Below are 25,293 nucleotides of genomic sequence, written 5' to 3'. Positions count from 1 at the left end.
CCAACTCTCTTTCATGGTTGTTATACACACTCAGGGAATTCTTTCTGGATAATGACGATTATGTCTGTTATAAATTACATTATTTAATGTAATAACAATTCATATTTTAAACATTTTTTGTGCAACATTATTACTGCCATTATGCTGTTATTACAAAACACTATCATCACATGTTCTCATTGTTCACCTGGTGAGGCTCAAAGCGCTCCCAGCTGGAGTCCAACCGGAACGCTGTCTGATAGAGGGAATGATTTAAAAATGTTGATACTGTTTTGTGAGGAAAGAACTATCGACCACACACAAAGCAACGTAGTTACTACACAAACAAAATTTATGTGGCCATATGGGAGACATTTGAATCTGAAGGTGCTTCCGACACAAAGGAAAAATACACTTCTTCACCTTCAGCAGGGATATTTACACAAACTGTTGATTTTGAATTTGGAAAATACAGGATTTGTTTGTTTTGTACCGATGAACTAATATTAGAAACAGTTATTCTACAATGCTTTATGTTACAAAGCAAGTCTCATAATAAGAAATGTCAAATATGAACAAAACAGGAAGCAGATTCTAGTTTTAAGGGCAAACTATATGAAAAAAGTTGTTCCTGTACAGATAATTGTAAGAGCAGTCGTGGCTTTGTGTTGGTGTGAGATAAAGGAACAGTTTAAGACTAATATTTCTGTTTGTCACTATGCAGAACAGTTAGCGCGGATCTTTCACTATACTGTCACTCAATGACTTTATTATCAGCTGTGTGAGTCTGCAGCACAGGAAGTTCCAGCTTCTCACACTCGGTCATCTTCAGGGTTAAGTACTGGGCCACCTCGTTGGGATCGGTGAACAGTGGAGCCGGAACATTCTGAAGAGGAGGACACAACGAATCAAACTGAAGAACTAATCTGGAGTCAAAATAAAAACCACATATTAAAGTAAAAATTGATCTGAATATTCATATTTATATAAAAAACAACAAATAATAATGTACTTCAGAATCACCCATGAAAAACAAAAATCCTAAATGCTGTATAAACAGCATCATGAACGTGTGATGGTGCAGCACAGTCAGCATGTCAGTGTGAGCAGTCCTGGTGCTGCTTCAGACAACACGAGTACACTGAGCTCACCACAGCTCCCAGCTTCCTCTGCAAACACACTGCTAACATGCTGGGGTTCTTCTGCACACTGACATCTCGTCCCAGGACGGGCACAGGCAGCTGTCTGACGCTGGTTTCATTATTATTGTTGTTGTGATACAGTTTTAGTACATTTCCATCGTCACCCTTAGCCCTCTACAACATGAATTTAACTGTTTTGTTCTGATTTCTTTTTTTTTAGAATTAAATATTTCATCCTACATTTTGATAGCTTGGAGCGTCCTCTACTGATACATCAGCCAACAAGTATCCACAGGTAAGCCAGCGGTCTGAGAGCGACGTGCTGTCAGGATAATAACTGTGAGGTGTTGAGGATGTGGCTGAACAGACTTTGAACATGAGAAGGATTTTAAATTCAAGTCTGAATTTATCAGGGAGCCACTGAAGAGAAGCTAATAATCTCTTTGCAGTGCCAGTGGGCGGAGCTTTGAGTCAACTGAAGGCTTTTCAGGTCATGTTTTGGACATCCTGAGAATAATGAACCCGTTTTTTAGCAGCACTCTGACTCAGGATGTTTCTAACTTTAATGACATTGCACAAATGAATCAGGCGAGCTCTACGTATTTGTTGAAAGTACATCTGAGGCCATCTGAGCAAAGTATCAGGTTGGACATCAACTTTTAACATTTTTAGGACCAAGTATAATATTCCTCTTTTGGAGATGATGAGTTAACTCTTTGATTACTTCTCTTTCAAAACGTCTATAATGAAGATAAGATATCAGTCTATAATTAGCCAAGGCAGCTGGATCAAGTAAGGGTTGGAAGTCCGTGGTATGTAACCTGTTAATAAAGACAGATTCATCCTGTTAAAACCCGAAGCATTAATTCATAGGGAAACAGATGGACACCATCTGTCCAGGTTTTCCCACAAAGTTTGCCAATAAAACCCACGTTGTTTTTCTGGACACTGCTCAGACAGGAGAACGCTACTAGTCCAGGTGGAGAGGGGACCACAGAAAGCTTCAGAGTCTGACATCTTTTTAGCAAAACTACCATCGACACAGTATTGGTAAATGGACTGATTCTTATATAGCACTTTTCTTCTCTCCCACAGCACTCAAGGTGATCTATACAACATGCTTTATTCACCCATTCATATTGTTCTATCCTGTTTCCATCTAAGCAGCAGAACAGACTTCACCAACTTCACGAGGACATGACGTACTCTAGGGGGCGCTGTGTTTGCTGCCCAGGACCGAGGAGCCTGATTGGCAAGTTTACCCTGAAGGACATCCATGGAGGACATCGTTTAGCATGTCCGGTTTGGCGGTGGGTCAGTGATGGTCTACGGAGGCATGTCCATGGATACCCACCCTCACCTGACCCCAATCCAACTGAACACCTCAGGGACATCATAGTTCGGTTGCACCTCGGACTGTCCAGGAGCTCGGTCCAGATCTGTGAGAAGAGCTGCTAGTGCACCGGAGGAGCATGGTCCCATGTTGTCAGGCATGCATGTGGCGGCATAAACACTACTGAGGCCCATTCTGGCAACAAGCACTAGCCTGGTGCACATTTTTGTTCACTTTGATTTACAGCTTGTCTTTGAATTCAGCCTGTGATTATTTTCATTTCATTTCATGTTGTGGTATCCTTCCTTTTCTAACACATTAACCAGTCCAGTCAGTAGATTATATTTTTTAAAGCTCAATGAGGATAAAACTGAAATCCACCTTACAGGCATCAAATCCAACCTTTTGAAGGCGAACCATTTCTCTCTCACCATCGATAACTCCAGTTTTCCCCTCTCCTCAGGTTAAGAGCCTTGGTGTCATCCTAGACAGTTCACTGTCCTATAAATCTCACATCAATAATCTCACCTGCCCATTTCCATCTATGCAGCATTAACAGATTACATCCTGCACCCAGTCTACATCCACAGTCTCGTTACCTCCCACCTTGACTATTGTAATTCTCTCTTACATGGTCTCCCCCCAAAATCCCTCCATCAGCTTCAACTGGTTCAAAACTCCGCTGCCTGCATTATTACCAGACAGATTATTACCAGATTATTACCAGAACCCCTCCTACCAGCACTCTCTCCCCCAGATATAAGAAACACTTTCTCTCCCCCAATTTAAATTTCAACTCAAAACCCATCTGTTCAAATCTGCATATTCACTGTGAACCTAATGTTTGTTCATTTTATCTTGTGCTTTTTTGTTTTTATTGTTCTTCATCTTGTTATTGATCTATTATGTGTTTTACTCTTTGTTAAGTGTCCTTGGTTGTCTTGAAAGGTGCTTTTAAAATGTACTATTATTATCAGGCCTCGCAAAATTTCAAACTCCCTGGTAGCCCTTCGGGCAGGGACTCTTCAGTTTTAGCCCAAAATAAATTTAAGTAGCCCGAATAAAAAAGAGAGCAATGTTTTGATTGATGTTTTGTTTCTCGTTTTGTTTCCGTTACAATATTATACATTAAAGTATAATATTGTAACGGAAACAAAACATTAATCAAAAAATTGTTGAAAAACAAATTACAACATTGTATAAAAATGACAATCATCAACTCAAATACTTGGTTCTAATTGAACAGAAATTTCTATGAACTTGTAAGAACTGTGTAGGACACGAATCAGTCTGTGTCAGAGCCTGAATCTGACATTTCCACTGAAGTCACGGTAAGAGGCAAGTGGAACCAAGATCGAGGCCATTTGCTTTTTGAAGTTTGCAAAGACTGCTACATTGTGCCAGTGGTAGTTCACTCTTTGCAACATAGTAGCTGTTCTAAACAGATTTTTCAGGTTTATTTTTAATATGTTATTTGCGATTGGTGTTTGTTCTGGGAAAGATATTGCAGACTGAGCAATAATGCAATTCTTGCATTTCTCATGGGTTCTAATGGGGGCCTTTCTTAAAATGACTGGTCCCAGTAACAAAGGCGCTTGTCGACTCAGAAATCGAGAGAAAACCAACAACACACCCGGCAGAACATTATGTTATTTACACGGGTGCACATAAGTGGTCCGCATGTGCGCATTCGCTGTCAAAATAAAAGACGCGCACCAGATAAGAAGTTGCAACGCGCGTTTCCGTCCATATAAAAGGCTGTTTTTGTCCTAGAGTGGGATTTTCACGGCACATTCTGCAGCACATTTCTGTGCATTCATCATTTGTTTGAAGCCAGCTCACCTCCTGCAACCACTTTTCCGAGAATACATGCTTCTTTTGTGGTTCGGACTCCTGACGTTTGTTTGGAGGTGGAGGAACATCACAGTAATTGCTTAAAGGAGCTTCTTCGACATCTTTAAGAGTTCTAAACAAACGTCTGTCCTCCTCCTGAAAATCTTATGTACGCAAACACGCGTTGCAACTTCTTATCTTGTGCGTGTTTTTTATTTTGACAGCGAATGCGCACCTGCGGACCACTTATGTGCAGCCCTGGTTATTTAGCTCGTCATATTGCAGCCACAGAAATTCTTTTGTCCATGAAACCATAAAGCTGCACTTTCTTTTTGCCTTATAGTCTGATTTGTCATAACTTCTCCGTTTTGTGGTAAGCTTTTCTTTGGCTGTCACTTCTTCACCCTGACCTGTCTTATTTGGCTCAGCAGAACTAAAATATAAATCCTGCTGCTTTTACACACGCACTCACATAAGCTCAGCGATTCTCTGCGCGATCAACCTCTCACATGTTTAAGCTGCAGGAGATTTCACTTGTCATGTTTGCATAGTAAGCTAACGATTAATAAGACGATGTCAGAGGAATTGGTGCACAAATTATCATCACTCACAGATCAGTGCTGTCGCTCTCTATACACAGTTCGCACGATTGCAAAGTGAAAGCAAAAAAACAAGCGCAAATTCAAACGCGATTTCAATATGTCACATATTGACAGTGGCTCACCGATGCCAATGACATAATTACCCAGCTACATTTCTGAAAGAATGCAAAAGCATTGACATATATTTTTCCTACAATAGCCCGACGGGCAGGGCAGAGATAGATTTTGGTAGCCCGACTGGAAAAATCACTAGCCCCGGGACGTCGGGCTAGTGATTTTGCGAGCCCTGATTATTATTATTATTATTGTTAGATGTCCAACCCCACTGAGATGTGATGTGTGCCAGTCTATAAAAGCTACAGATTTCTTTATAAGCTGGATCTTCAGATATAAAGTTCTCCTTTGAAAAAACACAAACATTTCTGTAAACATCTCATCACAAGAACAGACACAGTTATTAACAAATCCAAAAGGAGTCGGTGCTAGAATAAAGTGCCAGACGACGTTCAAACTCACACAAAGCCTTTCGTGAACATGAAAATATTCGGGCTCTGCTTTGGATCGAAGAAGCCAGTAAGTGGAAACAAATAACAGAATCACAGCTCTGTGTCACTGCTCACCTTCAGCTCTGAGATTTTGCTTTCCCTCGTAGTGAACTCTCGCAGCATGTAATCCTTCCCAGCCTGAAACCAAACGTTACATCACGTGAGTCACTTTGAAGTCTGTCACCTGCCCGTGATGAAGTCTGGCAGCACACTCTCAGGTGATGAAACAACTTACCTCGTGATATAGTCGAGTATCGTTTATTCTAATCAGCACTCCGTCCACTCGCAGGAAGAAACGCATCAACAGGAAGAAGCTGGTCGGCATCACTCGCTGCATCAACAAGAAACATCATCGTCATCATCAGTGTTAAATCGGCTGCTCATTTGGATTTGGCAGTCCCACGGGACAGGAAGACGGCACTCACAATTTTGACGCTAAGCATAGAGACTCCATGGTCGTGCAGCTCATCTTCAAACAGCAGCACCTCATCAAAGAACATGATGTGTTCCCGAGCCTTAAGCTTCTCCATGTCAATACGCTCGGCAGTCTCAGACACCTTCACATGAAAACCTCACATCACTTTCTTACAAACCTGTGACTGAAGAGTGAACAGTGTCAAACCTGCCTACCTTTATCTGCATGCTTTCTCCTGTCAGAGTGCCTCTGTAGTCTGTGGTGTACGTCCAGTCATAAGGTCGGATCACATCTTTAGAGTGTTCAGAATCAGCTCTGGAAGGGATATCATCCAAGATGTTTAGCTCAGTAAGCCAGTGTAACCCTGAGCCTATACTACACCTTTAGCTGACAGAATGAACGCACCACACTTTGTTCTCTAGGGTATGACTGAAACACCAAGACCTGTCAAATACATTGGACAGTAGCTGACAGTCAGAAAATTGGTGCAACGCAGCGGCGTCGCAGAAAATCTGCCGCAGAACGCCGTAGACAGACACAGCAGCACGCCGAGTCCCAAGTACTGGTCTAAAAGTGGGTTTTTATCCAAGCAGAGAAGATTATCTGACAGAAGCTAACAGTGAGCGTCTTACCTGCTCTCCTGCCATTCCTGAGCACACGCCACCTTGACGCTATCCTCCATGTTGCTGACTCTCTTCAGGGAATCAACAGCATTGAATTCAATCCCGTAACCGTCCGTGTGCTGGATGCGCAGTATGTTGTCTCCAAACAACATCTCTGGAAGAGAAGGCATGTTCATGTCTTCTGCTAGCCTGGAAAGTCAAACAGTGAAGACTGATATCAATCAGGTTTTCTCATCTATTCTAGTCGTTTTGGGAGGATTCAAAACATCAGAAACAAATCGAGCAGCGCCTGCAACAATATTAGTTTGTTTTCTTTAACGTGTCGCGGCTGCTTCTTTCAGTGTTTACATTATTCATTTATGGTTATTTCTATTTTTCCACCATGTGATCACATCACAGCGAGAAGATGTGATGATGCTCGGTGCGTTGCTGTCTGATGAAGAGGACGTGTTACAGCTTTTGTGATGCAATAAACAGGCAAAAACAGCTGATCATGTAAACACGACTCATGTGGACACACACAGACTCTACTGTTTGGTACTCTGACAGTCCGCCTGGTTACACAGGCTGGACCCAACACAGCTTAGATGATATTAAAATGTGACAAATATCTCACCGTTCAATGTCCTTGGACTTCATGATGTGGTTTTTGGAAGCAGTCACTTTCCATGGTCCAAAGTTGAAGTCCTGCTTACTGCTCTTGAAACCATGTGACATCATCATGGACAGAGAGGCCAGCATCAACTGCAAGACAAACATCAGCAGGTTTGTCCAAACAGAACAGGTGGACAGTATCTGCTGTTCAGAGCTTATGGTGTGTTTGTCTGTTTAAATGCGATGACTTTGTAGTTGTCATGTGTTGTCTTTGTTAGAAACCAAATCTGGCAAGGACACAGTGAGCTCCTTCCACCGATGCAAAATCCCTTTCCAGACATTTTCACTAAAAGGGCGATTTACTGGCTGTAGCTGGTCCCAAAGTTGAAACCACTCACAGGAGTAGTTGTGGAAATTTCGACTGTGGGAAACCCGCTGATGATTTGCAGAAGTGGCCCACAGATGCTGACCATCCAAATGATCCCTGGTCAGGGTTTTCAAAGCTGCTCAAACGTGGGCACCGAGACAGAAGAGCAGCACTGTGCCAGTGAAGAGCTGTGACTACAGTCAGGGTCAGCTCCGTGCCCGCCAGCTGCTGCACAACAATCCGAGAAAATCACTGCGCAGCGCATTTTGCTAAAGAGGATAAAAATCCCAAATAACAGAGACATCCGAGGTTTAAAAAAAGGAAATTCTTGTCAGCCGTGCAACATTTAGTTATTCCTACAAGCTGGTCGGTTTGTAGCAATAACTAAATGTTGGTCAGGCCGTCAGCAGCTTTATTATGAGTGAACATACCGAATCTGTGACTCGTATTATTATAAACTTGCACGATCTGCACACTTAAAGTAGCTGAGGCTCGGTTCACGCACAGCGTGTTTGCCGTGTTACAGAAACAAATATTAGCACAAAGGCTCGCCGGACGTTTGTTTCCCTGCGCTGACTCGATGTTCGCTCAGGCAGCTCCAAATGCTTCGTCCCAGTTTAGGCTGTGAACGTAAAGCTCTGCGGTCAAACACACAGGCTGTACACAAACACACAAACACATTCATTTACCTTGATGTTGTTGTCGAGCGTTACCTGTCATTGGAGGCTCCCGGGTACGCCGGTGAAATCTGCCCGGTGATGTTTGTGACGCTCGCACTTTGGTTCCACTTTCAAACCTTTCTTTAAAAAAAAAAAAAGATAACAATCATTTTTCGGTGTTTGTGGGTGAACACGAATTCAGTGGTGATCTCACAGTGTTTCATTAACATAAAACATTTTGAAATAAATTCGGAGAGTTAATCGTCTGTTTTTAGAACTGCGGCTGTCGGTCTTACTGTTGGCCGGTTTCAGCCCATCCCTCCTTCCTCTGGTCTCCTGGCCCCAGCCTCCTCCTTTGTCCTCGGTCAAAAGCAGCCATGCCTTATTCAGCACTGAAATCTTAACGATGATATGCATGCTCGATTTGGAAAACATTTGATCCTGATGCAGTCCTCTGCATTTATGCCTGTGACATGCTCCAAGTCAAACAGTTGTGAGCCCTACTGCTGTGTCTCAAGTCGCCTCCTCCTTTCATGTGCTGCAGATTCAGCCGTCCTATTCAATCCCTCTGTAACCAGCAGGTCACAGGTGCTGCAGTACAGGTCTAGCAGCATCTCAAGGAAGGACATGGCATTTGCCCAATTACATTTGAGCCTCTGAAAATGGAGAGCTGTAAAGAGATGGCAGTGGAAATGGTAATTAAATAGTTACTTAATACTTGTGAAACCAAGCTGAAAATCTGCTCTTAAATCACATCTTCATTGAAAAACCACTATTGTGATGTTCAGAGGTGAAATCCTAAAAATGTTATGAACCTGTCTGTGAAGATTGGCCTCGGTCTCTGGTATCAGTGTTTCCATGAACTGGCCAACATCTACATTCATCATGACTGTAGCATCTCGTCTTGTACGGTTGCACCATTCTTAATGAAGCTTTGCATAAACAGCTTATAATATTTTATACAAATGACACAATCATGCATATATGTCACATTAGATCATGATGATGGCGACCGCTCCGTGTGGGCCGCCTCCCCGTCTCCTGCTTGGGGTCAGGTCTCCTGACTGTGATGGCGGATTGTGTTTGTGCATCGATTAGGCGCCGTTTGTTTTTGTATGCACGTCGTCGCAGGAATGACCCGTTGTGTTTTCCTGGCACTGCTGTATTACTGACACACTCAAACTAATAACAGAAACCAATAATTACATTAAAAACAAACTAGATGAGCCCGTCCATTTTACAAGTCTAGTCTATGGTTACAGCAGTGAGAGGCTACAACACAGCAGCTATTACTACTGTTACTGCACAGGCACACAGAGCCATGCAGGTTTTCCCAGTGACGTTCCTGTTAATCCTCATTATACAAGAAGACATTTGAACTCAAGCAGTAACTGTCAAAACTTTGTAAAGGTCAATCTTTAAATACCAGCTTTATTCAGGAAAAGAGGTCAAAGACAAATACGACGTTTTGATAACAATCAGGTGTACATCAGTAGCTGACTGCAGGTGAACTACAGGACACGCAGCAGGTTCTCACTCCACAGAGCAAGGGCCAGGTTGAGTTTGTCCTCCTGTGTGGGCAGCTGAAGCTGGGCAACAACCAGCTGCTCTGCCAGCTGGAGCTGCCGCAGGGCCTGGAGGTAGGACAGGGGAAACTGCAAGCCCTGCAGACACAGACATATGGTTGGGGTGGAGACCTTTTTCAACACACATGTTCAACACACATCCATATAGTGCGCTTCATTGTCTCACTGTCCATGTCCAATCAGAAGGTAAACCCAGGTCCTTCTTCAAATACCTGATGATATAACACAGCTGCACATCTCACTGGTATTGATTGGTGGATATTTTCAGCATGTGACGCTCAGCCTCACAGTCTGGGGTCTTTACCTTGGAATGTAAAGCACCTTGAGATAACTGCTGTGAACTGGTGCTGTATAAATAAAGCTGCCAGTGCTAACCCTCAGCCTCCCAGTACACACACCTATCGGGTCAAAATCTTACGTCAGCTTGTTCTCCAGTTATGGCATTAACAAGACTTTCAGAGAACATGACCTCTGACCTTTATGTTGAGGTCACAGACTTGAACTGGTCCAGTTCTTCAGCAGCAGCACCTGTGTGTCAGTGTGAACCTCCTACACTGCCTGATCCGAGTGACAGCACCCGACCAGCTTTTACAGTTGAGGATAAAAACCCTTAAAAACACTCGTTTTAAACCAAACATGGACAAATGTTTCGGTTTTCGCGGGTCACACTAACTGTTTCGTGGCTGTTCGAGGTTTCGTCACAGAGGATAAATATCTGTGGCGGTGGATTTCTGCACCTCTGCAGCAGAACACTGTTGAACATGTGTTATGAATATGAAAGGACCATCAGCGAGGTATGGCATTACCGTGGAGATGCTGCGTTCTTCCTGGTCATCACAGCTGTCACCCATCATGTGACCTTCTCTCTGGTTCTTCAAAGAATGCAAGACAAATACTACCAGCTCTGTGGCATCGTCCTGAAACACACACAGTTCAGAGCACACTGTTAGAGCGCACGCACAGAACCCCAACAGGGCTGCACATTTCTGTACTTACAGCCTTAAAGGACTCACTGTGCTCTGTGGGCGGGGCTCCACTGTTATTACCACGTGGTCTTTAAAGGTCAGAATCACTGTATCCTCCAAGGCAGGACTCTTTCCAGCTGTGACACACACCATATGTTTATATGCACAAATGTACATCACTGAAAAATCGATCTGAATGCATCCATGACATACATGGTGAAGACAGCTGCTGCTGGCAGTAAGGAGGCAGTCTGTTCATGATGAAGTCTCTCTTCATGTGAGTGAAGCCCAGGTCCTGCGCCCCAGTTTCCATCTCGTCAGCCAGAGCTCTGAGGCTGGCGGCCAGCCGCTGGTTGGTGTGCAGGCCTGCACTGCTGCTCTACACACAGACATGCATGTGACTGTGAATGCATCTCATTCATATTTTACATAATTCAGAAAGCATTAGAAGTTGAGCTGTAATGACAGAGGCACAAATACAGACCTCGCTCTCTTCTGAAGCTATTTTCGTTTTATATTCATTCTTAGAAGATAAATCTTCTAAAAACTATGAAAGCAGTGCATTATGAGGACCCGTTTACCTCAACATTGCTCCAGTTTCAGGGAAAAAGATCACAGAACAGCTTTAAGTAATTATGAGTCAATTAAAAACAGCACATTGCAGATGTTACACACACTACCTGTCAAACGTTTGGACAGAGATTCTCATTTAATGCTTTCTCTTTATTTTTACTTCTTCAAACTGATACAAACTGAAGACATTAATATAATAAGCAAGACGGGTGTAGCAAAGAGAAAATGTATAAATAACTCTACATATATTTCAGATTCTCCAGCGCCCCCCGCGACCCTGAAAAGGATAAGCGGTAGCGGATGGATGGATGGATGGATGGATGGATATTTCAGATTCCTGACAGTAGACGCCCTTTGCTTTGTTGACAGCGCTGCAAACCCTCGGCCTTCTCTCAGTGAGCTTCATGATGTAGTCACCTGACATGGTTTCACCTCACAGTGAGCCTGTCAGGGTTCATCTGTGGAGTTTCTTGCCTTCTTAATGACGTTGGGACCATCTGTTGTTTGTGTCAGGTTGGTGCACAGCTGACAGGCCTGTTTGACAACTGTTAGAAACAGTCCCTCATTACTTTAAGAACTGAAGGTCAGTCAGTGCATAAAATTGCTAAAAAGGTGAACGTATGGTCTCTACGTGCATGGTTCCCACTGTGAAGCATGGAGGAGGTGTGATGATGGTGTGGGGGGCTTTGCTGGTGACGCTGTTGGGGATTTATTCAAAACTGAAGGCAGACTGACCCAGCATGGCTACCACAGCATCCTGCAGCCACAGGACAGGACAATGAGCCCAAACACACCTCCAGGCTGTGTGAGGGCTGTTTGACCCAGAAGGAGAGTGATGGAGTGCTGCACCTGATGGCCTGGCCTCCACAGTCACCTGACCTAAACCCCGTGGAGATGGTTTGGGATGAGATGGAGCGCAGAGTGAAGGCAAAAGGACCAACAGGTGCTCAGCATCTCTGGGAACTCCTTCAAGACTGTTGGAAACCACTTCAGGAGACGACCTCATGAAGCTCATGGAGAGAATGAAAGAGTGAGCAAAGCAAAGGCTGGCTTTGACCGCTACTTCACACTTTTTGTTTACTGCATGATTCCACATGTGTTCATTCATAGTTTGGATGCCTTCAGTGAGACTCTACGATGTAAACAGTCATGAAACTAAAGACAAACCATTAAATGAGAAGCTGTGTCCAAACTCCTGACTGGTACTATGAAACCATCTCATATACTGCCATAGATTCTTCAGCGTGCAGTCACAGACAGAAAAAGCATCTGTCAGGATCAGTTTGGAATAATATGTCATGGGAATACAGAGATGGTGTTCATACTGTCGTGATTACCAGTAAGAGTCTTCTGGCCATCCCCTCTCTGAGGCTGACTTCCCTCCTGCTGCGGCCACACAGTAAGCTGGGAAATACGTCCAACAGCAAATCTCCCCATGACCTGACAGCAGGCGGGGACAGTGAGACAGTGTGGGACTGATTAGCAACAGAGAACTCTTCTGGATCTCATTCACACACCAGTTTTGTTTGAGCACGACAGAAACAATCATCATCAAACCCATCTGTTATCAGTGTTTGGAGCTTTGAACAGGACCAGTTCTTCTGTTTCTTATTGGCTGAAAACCTGATGATGTACCCTGACTTTACTCTGCTGAGCAGACGTCTGTTCTACTGAGTCGAGTACGAGTCTGTGTGCCGGATCAGTGGGCAGTAGTTTTACTGCACACTTACTCCCTGACATGCCAATAAAGGAAAAGGAAGTGCGATTTCAACAGAATCTTTTTTTTTATGAAAGTTGATACTTTGTAAAAACAAACAAACAAACAAATCACTTTCAAAATTCTACATCGCCTTGTTGTCAAGTCACTGGATTCATGAGATTTTCATTAAGTGTAACCTCTCAGGTCAACGCCATGGAATTTGAACTCTTCTGAGTTAGTAGATGCTCCTACAGCAGGATCTCGAACTGCAGGCCTCGAGGGCCGGTGTCCTGCAGGTTTTAGATGTCCTTGATCCATCACAGCTGATTTAAATGGCTAAATGACCTCCTCAACATGTCTTGTAGTCTCCAGAGGCCTGGTAATGAACTCATCATGTGATTCTGGTGTGTTGACCCAGGGTGAGATCTAAAACCTGCAGGACACCGGCCCTCGAAGCCTGCAGTTCGAGACCCCTGACCTATGGTATCAATCTGAAACTACCTCGGTCTCCAGTTAGCACATTCGCAAAATTTTTATCTGCTACTATCAGCCTTTTAGGGCTTGGGGTAAAAAGGGGAAGAAGAAGAAGCTTACATTCTCTGGTAGGTGCTGAGAGTTAAGTGGATGGAGCAGTTCACTCCTGCCGGGGTTCTGGCTTGATGGATGGTTCCCCGAGGAAAGTACAGCAGATCTCCAGCCTGTCCAGAGAGAAGACTTGTTCATACTTAAAACACTGTGATTAACATGGTCAGACAGAGCTCTGTGTTACTGGTCTCGGTTAAAGGTTTTGTACATATAAACACAGAATAAGTTCAATTATGTCTCACATAATAAAGCAATGACATGACTGTTCAAACTTAGTTTAAGAATTCAAATCAAAAATCTTTGTTCTGTGTAAAAACTTCAAAAAGTATCTTTGTTTCATAATAACTGTATGACCTCATAGTGACATCAGCCACAAGTAGTCCTCACACAATGAGGCAATACTTGGAATGTGACCCATCCTTGTAAATGTTGAGTCAAATTGTTACATGTTGTCATTGTGTTACTTAAATTTGTAAGTCTTAGTTCAAGCAGCAGGATCAAAGACATTCCTTTGTCTCGGACCACCTCCCCAGCCTGTTGGTGGGGGGGCTGTAGTGTTTTATAGGGACACATCCTATGAGAGGGTTCTGTTTCTTACTTAGTGACTTGCGTCTTGCTGTTGTAGTAGAATTATCTTGGCCTTCCAGCAGTAGGTCTGTGCTACACTGACCCATCAGTAAAATTCACATGAAATTCCTAATTCAAACCCAGCCCTTTGTTCTCATGTGGCAGTGTAGCTGAAGGAGGATTCAGGGTCACTGATCCAGCTCTAACTACATGTTTTATTAAAAGGAAAGTTTGAAGCCTAATCTTGAAAGTAGAGATAGTGTCTGTCTCCTGAATCCAAACTGGGAGCTGGTTCCACAGAAGAGGGGCCTGAAAACTGAAGGCTCTGCCTCCCATTCTGCTTGAAGCAATACCACGCTATGAGGTCTGTAAGATACGACTGGGTCTGATTATTTGAGACCATGTGCGAGACAAAGGATTTCAACCTTGATTCTGGATTTAACAAAGACAACAGAGTCAAGCACGTCTGATTTGAGCTCCTTTTCTTTTCCGCCTCTGTGGGAGAAATGTTTAAGGAACCATTACTACTGCTCCTCCAGGGACTTCTGCACCCCTGCCCATTCCTACAAAGACATTCCCAAAGATGATCATACGTTTGAATAAAAATGAACATTAAACCTTGAACAGAAGATGTACTGCAGAATCAGATCATACTTGCTTTAGCTGATATAAAGTGCTGTACCTTCAGTATAATATCATGAGTTGGGATGCCAATACTGTCCTCTGACTGCACGCTGTATTCAGCTGCCAGTGGAACAGTAGGATTATAAAGACGCCAATGTTTCTGTCCCTGCAGCTGCAAGATAAACACCTGTGCACAGAGCACCATGGAGATTAGCAACACGTATGCTGGACCGCACATTACTCACATCATCCACAGTTATTGTTGTACCTCTACATCATCATAATGAGGTGGAAGGCCCTGCGACTCCTCTGGGGTGATATAGATGTTCGAGCCCACCAGAGCCCCAAAGAAGCACTCCAGCTTCTCCTGAATCCTCCACAGCTCATCCTGACAACACACAGAAGACCTGCTGAGAGCGGCCTCCACATGCACAGTGTTAGCTCCACAGGTACTTGGACAGTGTCATGATCTTTGAAATCTGGCCTATGTTCACAGTGGGTGTTGAATTAAACAGTTCAGGCTGATTGGAGTGAAGACTTTAATCTGAACAAAAGCTGTGTCGCATACATGTGACAGCGCCGAGCCGGAGTTAAATCTTATAAGCACAGGCTCATCGAGGAATATGACAACAAGCCTTTGCTGAAGTTTGACTGCTACGCCGAGCGTGTCGTGCTGGACTGCAGGGCGACGAGGCGGCTGACCACAGACGGAAAGCTGACCGAGGAGGTGGATGCCTCGGTGACACATGTTCGACTATGTGAAGGGAAAGTTGCTGCAAGAAGCCAACGTGACACTGGTTTGAACTTCAGAGATCAAGGAACAGTGTGAACGAGTAAAGCTGCAGATGGCAGCGATGGAGGGGAACTTTAATACAAGCAAACACTGTGAAGATGGGAAAGAGAAAACAGATAAACGTGGGGGTCATTTTGCTAAGGAACAGGCGTGCCTCAGGACGATCATGTAGAGAATACAGTGGAAAGCAACAGTGAGATGTGTGCAAACAGAATCAGAGCCAAACTATACGTTTGTAATGAGAGATCAAACACAGTGACATGTACCGTTGGTGAAGTAGATCTGTAATGCCAGCTGACTTCACTGCATCAAGCAACAGGAGAGCCAATACTCAGCAAGGAAACTGCAATTCAACTAGATGTGCTGGGAGTGGGTGCAGACATGTCCAGGGTGACATTAAAGCAGAAATAAGACACAATATCCACACACAGCAGCACACAGTTCCCATCTTTGACACCCACGTGGACACAAGTAAACAGTGACGTGAAAAGGAATGCACATCGCACAATCCGAGGGGTTAGACTGGAAAAAGGAACTCCGGAAGGACGTCACAATCCACAACTGGGACGAGCCCGGCAGAGCTACTCTTCAAAGGACAGTAAGAGGAAAATCCCCACAGAGACACAGATGAGGAGGAGGAGGGAAGATCAATGAGCACAGGGCAGAAACTCAGTGGGAGACAAATCCCCCACTACATTCAACAACACATCAGATCAGGTGGTCAGGATGGATGGAGAAACACAGATATCACACGAAACACGACTGAGCACAGCAGCAAACAGGCTGCAGACACTAACAGTGAGCCGAGCCTGACTGAGCCCCCACCCGTGAGGCCTCATGGGAGACCAGGATGCAGTGCTACTGGTTTAGTCTAACATGAGGTGGTGGATGTTGAAAAGAAGAAACAAAGGTGCTCGGCAAGAAATGAAATTGTTTGGTGAAAAGGAAATGAGATGGTCTGAGAGAAATGTGTACATGGAACATCCAGACACGGGTTTGTGAACAATGCTCGGCCATAGAAACGTCTTCAGTTTCATGTACTGGTGATGTGTGTGGTCCAGAGGCGAGGGCGCCAACACAGCTGTGCAGACAACAACTGCTCATCACAGCTGGCCATGTATCGGCAGCGCACCAAACACACTGCATACACAAAAAGGAAACAGGTGGATGAACCATGAATGCAAACTGGTCCAAAGGCAGCAAAGCCATGACACTCACCTTGAACCTCTGCGGCTGGTGGTACTGGACGGTGGCTTTGTTCTGGCTCATGATCTTATTGAGAACACTGTGCTTCACTCGGCCTTCCTTGTTCAGAAGCTTTTTCTTGCCGTTGACGCAGCGAACGACGTTGATGTCCCTGTAGTACTCGAGACCCTGAGAACACAGGCTCTGCAGGTCACACAGCTGAAACAGGGACTGGTAGTACGAGGCTGTGCCAGGATCAGACCTCTGCAGATGAAGAGGCTTCTTCTCCCAATACTCTGAGAAGAACCGATCTGTCCCCATCGGCTGGATGAGGCTCTCGAACAGTGTGGCTGGGCTCTGGAAGCAAAGGGGTGAAGTGTCGCTCTGCTCCTCTTTGCTTCGTTTGACAGCGGGCTGCTCTTGGTCAGCGATCCGTCTCTTCACACTCGGAGTTTTGCTTTTCTTTGGCATCTTTTCAGTCTGCACACAAGTCCAGAGAATATTATTAGAGTTAAAGCAACACATTGAAGGTTACTGAATTCATTATCTGATCATTCCTATATCAAATTCCTTTTCTTGCACGGTGAGCGCTGTTGAGCTGTGTCTTACTTAAACTGGCCAAAGTCTGCTGGAGCAAACTGGGAACACTTGATCATCCCACTGAGCCAGTCTGTGGATCAGCTGTGTGGAGCAGACAAACTCTTAGCTTCTCCCGCCTCTTTCACCGCTCACACAGCGACACCTCTGGTCAGAAGGAGTAATAGCACCCACAGAAGCTCGTAACGTTCAGATTCAGTCCATACAAGCTTGTACACACAGCACAGCCCACACAGCAAGCATCGCTGCGAACAGAGTTTTCTACCCGAACGGTGTTTGGGATGGTCCCGGATCAGGATGGGCTGACGGAGCACCGGCGAAGGTGCTCGGTCATAAAGCGGTGCTCGGATCACGAAGACGCCGTGACAGCTCCATCACAGCCATAGCAAAGCGACGGCTTTATGTTCCACATCACCACATCCAACAACCCCACGCACTCACTCACCTCCCAACACACCTCCACTCGAGCTCGATGACGACCCCGGTCAGCCACACGTGTGACTTCACAAGTGTTTTCCAAATTATGTCCGACTGGAAACTCACACCAGCGTCAGAACACGGGACATGTAGTGAGACACAAACGGGGACTTTAGCGTTTTACACGTGTCAGATGGTCCGAGAGGAAAACAGGAGCAGGACGTTGCTCGCTGTCGGGACCAGCGACACGCATGCGCTGGAGAAGTCATTCAGCGGAGGCTCAACAAACCCACTCACAGAAAACACGCAGACGTGTTCGGCTGCTGTACCGGGACACCGGGAGCTCTCCCCCAGCATCGGAAACAAGTCACGGCCTTGAAAGTTGTTGACGGTCACCAGCGTCGCTCTGTGAACACGTTTAGGGTGTAAAAGCATTTCACAGACACGGAATCAAGTGAAATACAGACTGTTGTAGAGACCCACCTTTTAGCACATCCCAGCACACCCACTCACTTCACCAGATGCACCTTGTTTAGTTCTCTCACCTTTGATTGGGTGTGGTGCTTGTCCTTGATTGCACTCACCTGTCACACATTATATGTCACACAGTATATAAGGACTGCATTCACTTTTGGCTCACTCTTTCCGCACTTCCACACGGGGCGGCAGCTGAGGTGAGGTTCTGTTTGGGTTTTTATTTTATGTATTGTTTAAGGTACTGAGTAACTTAAATCTGTTTTCTTTCAGCATTGGCAGTCCATGTGTGTCTTTGTTTCCTTCCTTTTTTGCCTTATTTATTTGAGAATAAAAGGAGTACCCTGAAAATAATTCTGCATTAGATGGCTGCTTTTCTTATTCTAACCGGATGAGCCCATGAAGCTGATTGCTTCAGCCCTGAACCTTCCTCCCTTCAAAACACAGACTGTAAAACGGAGCGTTCCCTCCGTGACATCACAGCTGCAGTGCATTAGTGACGTCACCATGGACTCTGGAAACTTGTTATTTTGAACTTGATTTACATTTTTATTGCCAAATGTTTTTTTTTTATTTCATTTCTATTCCTATTGGGGATTGTTAAAAAACGTTTGATTATTTTCAAATTCATGTGTTTCCAGGGTCATTAATTGAATTTGCTGTGGGACAAGACAACAGGGTGATATTCACAGATGGGAAGACCTGAGCAGGTGAGGTCCTGGAGCCTAGAACAGCAGGTTTGCCCACAGGAAGCACAGATAAGAGTTACTGAAATAACCGCTGACTTTCATTACACGTTTTTAAATTAAGTGACCAGTATGAAAACATACAGAGAGATGGGACAGACTTAATGGCGTCCTACATTTTCTCTGTGTAATTCATTTTCTCTCTCTCTCTTCCATATATATGTATGTATGTGTGTGTGTATTAAATAGGGGGAGAGGTGCCTTTGGATAGTCACCTGAATTTATTTCCACAAAGAAAATTCAGGTACCGTCAACATAAAATGATGCTCCACTGAATTAAAGGTTTTATTGGAGTGGAGAAGAGGAGTGACTGTCTTCAGTTCGGAGATGTCCTGGACCAACCTTACATTACAGTGGATCAATCTTCCTTTCAAGAAAAAAGACTGTTTCTGCAATATGACTCAACATTCCTATATGACGATGAGCAGTGAAAGTATAGGTTAGTAGTTTATAGGAGTCTGAACCCAGTTTCCCCCTTCATGGGCCACCCTGCCGCCTCCCAGCTCCGTTCCAGAGCAAGTTCAACGGGACATGTTCCACACAGAGTGCTTAACTCGGGCCGGCGTTCCTGTCACCGGACCCGCCAGAGGGAAAGAGAGCCAAAGTTCACAGCAGAGTGAAGCTGACCCCCCACCCACTTGAAACGTAAAGGCAAATAGGCGGAGCGGTTAGTGCTACGTTTGTGCAGATTTGTGCAGGTAAAATTAGCGTTTGTGCTGCTACGGTTTCCGAGATATTAAACTTTATTTTATAGGTCATTCAAAGGTCACCATCCCCCCAGACTGCTCCAAAACAAACCAAAATGGTCTACTTTTTTAGTGCTACGTTTGTGCTGGTTTGTGCTGCTTCTGTTTTAAAGATATTAATGAAAATGTAAAGGTCAACCAGCCCCCCCACATTACCCAAATCCAACAAAAGTGGTATCAAACATTTGTGCTACGTTTGTGCTGGTTTGTGCTGCTATCATTTTAAAGATATTAATAACAATTTCTAGAGGTCATCAGAGGTCAACCAGCCCCCCCACATTACCCAAATCCAACAAAAGTGGTATCAAACGTTTGTGCTGGTTTGTGCTGCAGAAATTTTTGTTTGTGCCGTTATTATTTTAAAGATATTAACAAAAATTTCTAGAGGTCAACCAGCCCCCCCATATTAATGGAATCAAACAAAATGGATGTCAAACGTTTGTGCTGGTTTGTGCTGGTTTGTGCTGCAAAAATGTTTGTTTGTGCTGCTAACATTTTAAAATGTTTAATAAAATAACGTCTTGATGCATGCTTAATCATCCAGGTAAGTAAATCCCAAAAGGTTGATTCTGTTCATCTGGACATTTTCAGTTGGAGAAACGTTTCGTCACTCATCCAAGTGACTTCTTCAGTCTCAGCTGACTGCAGGTTTCCCCAACCATATAAACACCCGTGAGTGAAGTTGCCCCCCCCCCCCCCCCCCCCCCTACCTTCTTCAAATCGAACAAAATTGATGTCAAACATTTGTCCTGCAAATTATTTTGTTTGTGCAGGTTATGTTTCCCTAATTTTATAAACAGTACATGTACAGTGAGAGAGAGATTTTACATCTGTCTTCACTTGCATCCCAGTCATAGAAGCGTTGGAGGTCGTTCATAAGAGATTACAGGATCATCCCAACCTCAGCAACAGGACCACTCTCAGCACTGATCAGTTGTGTTTGCTTTTGGAACTGTCTTAATTCCACCTATTTTGCATAAGGGTCAGTACAGGCAGAAATCTAGGTGTGCCATGGGTTCCCACAGGCCCCTGGTCAAAGTCACCAAACCAGTTCGTAAGCAGGTACAGGTGTGGCCAGAAGGGTCCTCAGAGGCACTGCTTTTCCACCACAGGCCGCCACACACGACAACACCACAGACTTTCAGGAATATACAGAAACTGTCACTGCATACATCCCAAAATGCATCGATGATGTCACAGAGACCAGGACTATCACTGTCTGGGCCAATCAGAAACCATGGCTCACAGGTCAGGTTTAAATGCTCCTAAAGTTGAAAAATGCAGCCTTCAGAGCCGGGAATTAGGTGAGTCTAAGAACAGCAAGGGCAAACCTGTCACGTGGCATCAGCTACAGCAAAGCTTCAGCGACAGCAGAGATACTTGGAGGCAGTGGCAAGGAATACAAACCATCACAGACTACAAGCCCACTCTACAGACCGTGGTGACACAATCCCCAGACAGTGTGTGGAGATCCCTCCACCATCATTACTGAACCCAAGAAGTCATCTATCTCCTGCTTTAAGGACTACCGTCCTGTCAAACTCACCTCCATCATTATTAAGTGCTTTGAACGGTTAGTCATGCATCCAATCAAATTATCGCTTTCCCCCAACCTGGATCCATTTCAGTTCGCATACCGGTCAAAACGCTCAGCCGATGATGGAATTTCAACTGCCCCTCACTCAGCCCTCACACATCTGAACACTAGAGACTCATATGTCAGAGTGCTGTTCATAGACTTCAGTTCAGCATTCAACACCATCATTCCCCAGCAACTCATTCACAAACTGGATCTGCTGGGGATCAGCACCTTGCTGTATAACGGGCTGCTAGATTTCTTGACAGGAAGACAGCAGACAGTACGGGTCGACAGCAACACCTCCAGCCCAAGAACACGGAATACGGGGGCTCCCCAAGGATGTGTGTTGAGCCCCCTTCTCTTCACTCTGCTGACCCACGACGAGATCTACTACAGGGGTGAAGTTAACCATCTGCCAGAGTGGTACAGCAACAACAACCTGTCCCTGAATGTGGAGAAGACCAACAGTGACTCTACTTCCTCTGCAAACTGAGAAGCACAAGAGATTCAACCCCCATTATGAGCACCTTTTACAGAGGCACAGTTGAGAGTATCGTCACCAGCTGCATCACTGTGTGGTATGACTCCTGCACTGGGTTCTGCAGGAAAAAATGACAACGGGTAGTGAGAGCAGCCGAGAGCATTGTGGGGACCTCTCTTGCCTCCCTCCCCAGGAGATCTACTGCACCTGCCTCATCTGGAAGGTCGTCTCCATTACAGGTGACTCCACTCATCCCTTCAACAGCGTCTTCAGTTTGCTGCCATCAGGAAGGATACTGAAGAGCCTCCGGGGCAGAACCAGCAGACTGAGAGACAGCTTCGTCCATCGGGCTGTCAGGATGCTGACCATCTCTGGATCGAGAAGGGGGGCCCAAGGGTACATCTTTCGCCATCCTACAATGCTGTGATTGTAGCCATTCCCCACTTTCTGTGAATGGTACTCATGGCCATTGATCAATAGGCTTTGATTAGTTGTCATTGATCAATGGTCATAAGAATTTGCATACTAACAATCATGGAATTAACCCCCCGGCACATTGTTCATTCAGTGGCGCTAGTTTCCTTCACTATGCAAATGTACTGTTTATATGGTTGGGGAAACCTGCAGTCAGCTGAGACTGAAGAAGTCACTTGGATGAGTGACGAAACGTTTCTCCAACTGAAAATGTCCAGATGAACAGAATCAACCTTTTGGGATTTACTTACCTGGATGATTAAGCACGCATCAAGACGTTATTTTATTAAACATTTTAAAATGTTAGCAGCACAAACAAAAATTTCTGCAGCACAAACCAGCACAAACGTAGCACAAACGTTTGATACCACTTTTGTTGGATTTGGGTAATGTGGGGGGGCTGGTTGACCTTTTGACCTTTACATTTTCATTAATATCTTTAAAACAGAAGCAGCACAAACGCTAATTTTACCTGCACAAACCAGCACAAACGTAGCACAGTTGATTGACACCCATTTTGTTTGATTTAATTAATGTGGGGGGGCTGGTTGACCTCTGATGACCTCTAGAAATTGTTATTAATATCTTTAAAATGATAGCAGCACAAACGAAAATCTTTGCAGCACAAACGTAGCACAAACGTTTGATACCACTTTTGTTGGATTTGGGTAATGTTGGGTAGTTGACCTTTACATTTTCATTAATATCTTTAAAACAGAAGCAGCACAAACCAGCACAAACGTAGCACTAAACAGTAGACCATTTTGGTTTGTTTTGGAGCAGTCTGGGGGGATGGTGACCTTTGAATGACCTATAAAATAAAGTTTAATATCTCAGATACTGTAGCAGCACAAACGCTAATTTTACCTGCACAAATCTGCACAAACGTAGCACTAACCGCTCCGCCTATTTGCCTTTACGTTTCAAGTGGGTGGGGGGTCAGCTTCACTCTGCTAAAGTTCACAGTGTTGTTTCACGGGCACTTATTTCGTGCATTCTGTATTAAAAAGCCCCGACACGCGCATCCAGGCAGTTTGCCGAGGGCGCTGTCGAGTGTTGCAAAACACATGAAAAAAAATGTTGAAAAACAGAGCACCGTCTGCCATAACGCAGCCCGTGGAGACTCGCGTTTCCACGGCTGTGATGACGCAGATGAGCCCGTCACCTCGCTCGCCTGTGACAGAGGTGACGGGACGCCAAAATGGCGTGTGGTTCGCGCTGCGACCACAAGGGGGCGCCAAAACGCCATCTTCGGTGGAGTGGCCAGTGAGCCCTCTGTCTCTCCACATGAAGAGCTGGGCCACCTGCATTCAGTCAGCATGGGTGCTGAGGACATTGAAAAAGGGCTACAGGCTGCAATTCAGTGTCGCTCCACCACAATTCAAAGAATTCGTTTACTCTCGTGCTCCGGGCGAGTCCGCCAGTTTTCTCCTGGAGGAAATTTCCACCTTGAGAGACAAAGGAGCTATAAGAGTTGTCCCTCCCGAGGAAATGCACAGTGGATTTTATTCAAGGTATTTCCTTGTGCCAAAGAAAGGGGGGAGGGGGATGAGAGCCATTCTGGATCTCCGTGCCCTGAACCGGCATTTAAGGACATACAAGTTCAGGATGTTGACACACGCCTCGCTGCTACGGTTTGTACGAGCGGGCGACTCGTTCACATCAATCGACCTGAGGGATGCTTATTTCCACATCCCCATATATCCCCCACACTGAAAGTATCTGAGATTTGCTTTCCAGGGGATAGCATACGAGTGTGTAGTCCTGCCTTTTGGTCTCTCACTGAGCCCAAGGGTGTTTGTGAAATGCACCGAGGCAGCAGTGGCCCCGCTCATGGAAAAGAGCACATTGACGCCAACTCAATGCATTACTTTCATAGGGCTCAGCCTAGACTCCCTCCGAGTGAGAGTCTCTGCAGACTTTCATATCAATGTGGTCAACGCCATGGAATTTGAACTCTTCTGAGTTAGTAGATGCTCCTACAGCAGGGTCTCGAACTGCAGGCCTCGAGGGCCGGTGTCCTGCAGGTTTTAAACGTGTCCTTGATCCATCACAGCTGATTTAAATGGCTAAATGACCTCCTCAACATGTCTTGTAGTCTCCAGAGGCCTGGTAATGAACTCATCATGTGATTCTGGTGTGTTGACCCAGGGTGAGATCTAAAACCTGCAGGACACCGGCCCTCGAAGCCTGCAGTTTGAGACCCCTGACCTATGGTATCAATCTGAAACTACCTCAGTCTCCAGTTAGCACATTCGCAAAATTTTTATCTGCTACTATCAGCCTTTTAGGGCTTGGGGTAAAAAGGGGAAGAAGAAGAAGCTTACATTCTCTGGTAGGTGCTGAGAGTTAAGTGGATGGAGCAGTTCACTCCTGCCGGGGTTCTGGCTTGATGGATGGTTCCCCGAGGAAAGTACAGCAGATCTCCAGCCTGTCCAGAGAGAAGACTTGTTCATACTTAAAACACTGTGATTAACATGGTCAGACAGAGCTCTGTGTTACTGGTCTCGGTTAAAATTTTCCAGCTTGTTCTCTTCCCAATCGTGTGATCTAACAACTGACAACACAACAAGGGCGAACCATTGCTGATGCTTTCGCTCCTTTAGCCCTTTGTTTGGCCTGCTAAAATGGCGCCTCGGCGGTCACGCCCCCTCCTGTGACATCACGCTGTAAAGCCCTATACTTTTAATGATTGGTTTTTTTCAGTATGTTAAAAATGTTTCCCCCTCTCATTAGCTCTGTATACGTGTCATAGTTTAGAATGAGAATACTTTATGAGGCCACAGTTACTCCAAGTTAGTAAGAACATGAACTCACTAAACTAAATGAAATAAAAATGTGACGGTTGGTGGTTTGATTCCTGTCTGCCGCAGTCTGCATGACAAATATTCCTGGGAGAAACCCAAGCTGCTCTCCGGTGCATCCATCAGAGTACAGACAGAGAGCACTGAAAGTGTGTGTATGAATAGGATAATGAGCCCAGTAGTTTAAAGCTGTTTGAGTCAGGTAGAGTAGAAAACCTTCCATTTATCATTTAATATGAGATATTTCACAGTTACAAAGTAGCTCTAATCACAGGAATCCCAGTTACACAAATTGAACATCTATAG

At 44.9% G+C, this 25,293-nt stretch overlaps 2 protein-coding genes across 9 annotated transcripts; both read right to left on the bottom strand.

Annotated features, from left to right (window-relative positions):
- Window positions 1-309: 309 nt before the first annotated feature.
- tiprl (TIP41, TOR signaling pathway regulator-like (S. cerevisiae)) lies at window positions 310-8,225 on the bottom strand. 5 transcript variants are annotated; one of them, XM_086307694.1, is made up of 8 exons: window positions 8,147-8,225; window positions 7,089-7,216; window positions 6,482-6,661; window positions 6,065-6,164; window positions 5,860-5,991; window positions 5,670-5,765; window positions 5,510-5,572; window positions 310-865 (listed from the first exon to the last, which is right to left on the bottom strand). In XM_086307694.1, exons 2-8 carry the CDS (start codon window positions 7,211-7,213, stop codon window positions 734-736), a joined length of 828 nt encoding a protein of 275 aa, XP_086163820.1. In that variant the 5' UTR covers window positions 7,214-7,216; window positions 8,147-8,225; the 3' UTR covers window positions 310-733. The 5 variants fall into 5 exon arrangements, with proteins under 5 accessions (XP_086163820.1, XP_086163819.1, XP_086163821.1 ...); XM_086307693.1 differs by having other exon boundaries at window positions 8,123-8,205; XM_086307695.1 differs by lacking the exon at window positions 8,147-8,225 and adding an exon at window positions 7,865-8,089.
- Window positions 8,226-9,503: 1,278 nt separating this feature from the next.
- Window positions 9,504-18,597, bottom strand: riox2 (ribosomal oxygenase 2). 4 transcript variants are annotated; one of them, XM_086307686.1, is made up of 10 exons: window positions 17,981-18,597; window positions 16,703-17,149; window positions 14,960-15,079; window positions 14,750-14,878; window positions 13,510-13,613; window positions 12,554-12,656; window positions 10,857-11,022; window positions 10,692-10,780; window positions 10,485-10,595; window positions 9,504-9,756 (listed from the first exon to the last, which is right to left on the bottom strand). In XM_086307686.1, the coding sequence occupies exons 1-10, from the start codon at window positions 18,116-18,118 to the stop codon at window positions 9,604-9,606; spliced, it is 1,560 nt and encodes a 519-aa protein (XP_086163812.1). In that variant the 5' UTR covers window positions 18,119-18,597; the 3' UTR covers window positions 9,504-9,603. The 4 variants fall into 4 exon arrangements, with proteins under 4 accessions (XP_086163812.1, XP_086163813.1, XP_086163815.1 ...); XM_086307687.1 differs by lacking the exon at window positions 17,981-18,597 and adding an exon at window positions 17,712-17,934; XM_086307689.1 differs by lacking the exon at window positions 17,981-18,597 and adding an exon at window positions 17,724-17,934.
- Window positions 18,598-25,293: the final 6,696 nt, after the last annotated feature.

This window comes from Aulonocara sp. 'chitande type north' Nkhata Bay, linkage group LG10 (assembly GCF_057382095.1).
Source record: "Aulonocara sp. 'chitande type north' Nkhata Bay isolate Kocher_YH1m ecotype deep benthic linkage group LG10, A_spYH_male_GT1.1, whole genome shotgun sequence".
Lineage (NCBI taxonomy): Eukaryota > Metazoa > Chordata > Actinopteri > Cichliformes > Cichlidae > Aulonocara > Aulonocara sp. 'chitande type north' Nkhata Bay.
The sequence above is the reverse complement of the archived record's forward strand: the minus strand, read 5'-3'. Positions and strand labels throughout refer to the sequence as shown.

What these genes read in the sequence shown, in the direction of transcription:
- tiprl (XM_086307697.1), bottom strand. Translation starts at nt 7,539, where the DNA reads ATGGTCAGCATCTGTGGGCCACTTCTGCAAATCATCAGCGGGTTTCCC. An exon ending in AAATTTCCACAACTACTCCT is followed by an intron (nt 7,217 to 7,464) that starts GTGAGTGGTTTC and finishes TTTGTCTTGCAG; the next exon opens with TTGATGCTGGCCTCTCTGTC. An exon ending in GCAAAATCTCAGAGCTGAAG is followed by an intron (nt 866 to 5,509) that starts GTGAGCAGTGAC and finishes CCTCCTCTTCAG; the next exon opens with AATGTTCCGGCTCCACTGTT.
- riox2 (XM_086307686.1), bottom strand. Translation starts at nt 18,118, where the DNA reads ATGCTTTTACACCCTAAACGTGTTCACAGAGCGACGCTGGTGACCGTC. An exon ending in ACCAGCCGCAGAGGTTCAAG is followed by an intron (nt 15,080 to 16,702) that starts GTGAGTGTCATG and finishes GTGTGTTGTCAG; the next exon opens with GATGAGCTGTGGAGGATTCA. An exon ending in AAGAACGCAGCATCTCCACG is followed by an intron (nt 9,757 to 10,484) that starts GTAATGCCATAC and finishes CTGTGTCTGCAG; the next exon opens with GGCTTGCAGTTTCCCCTGTC.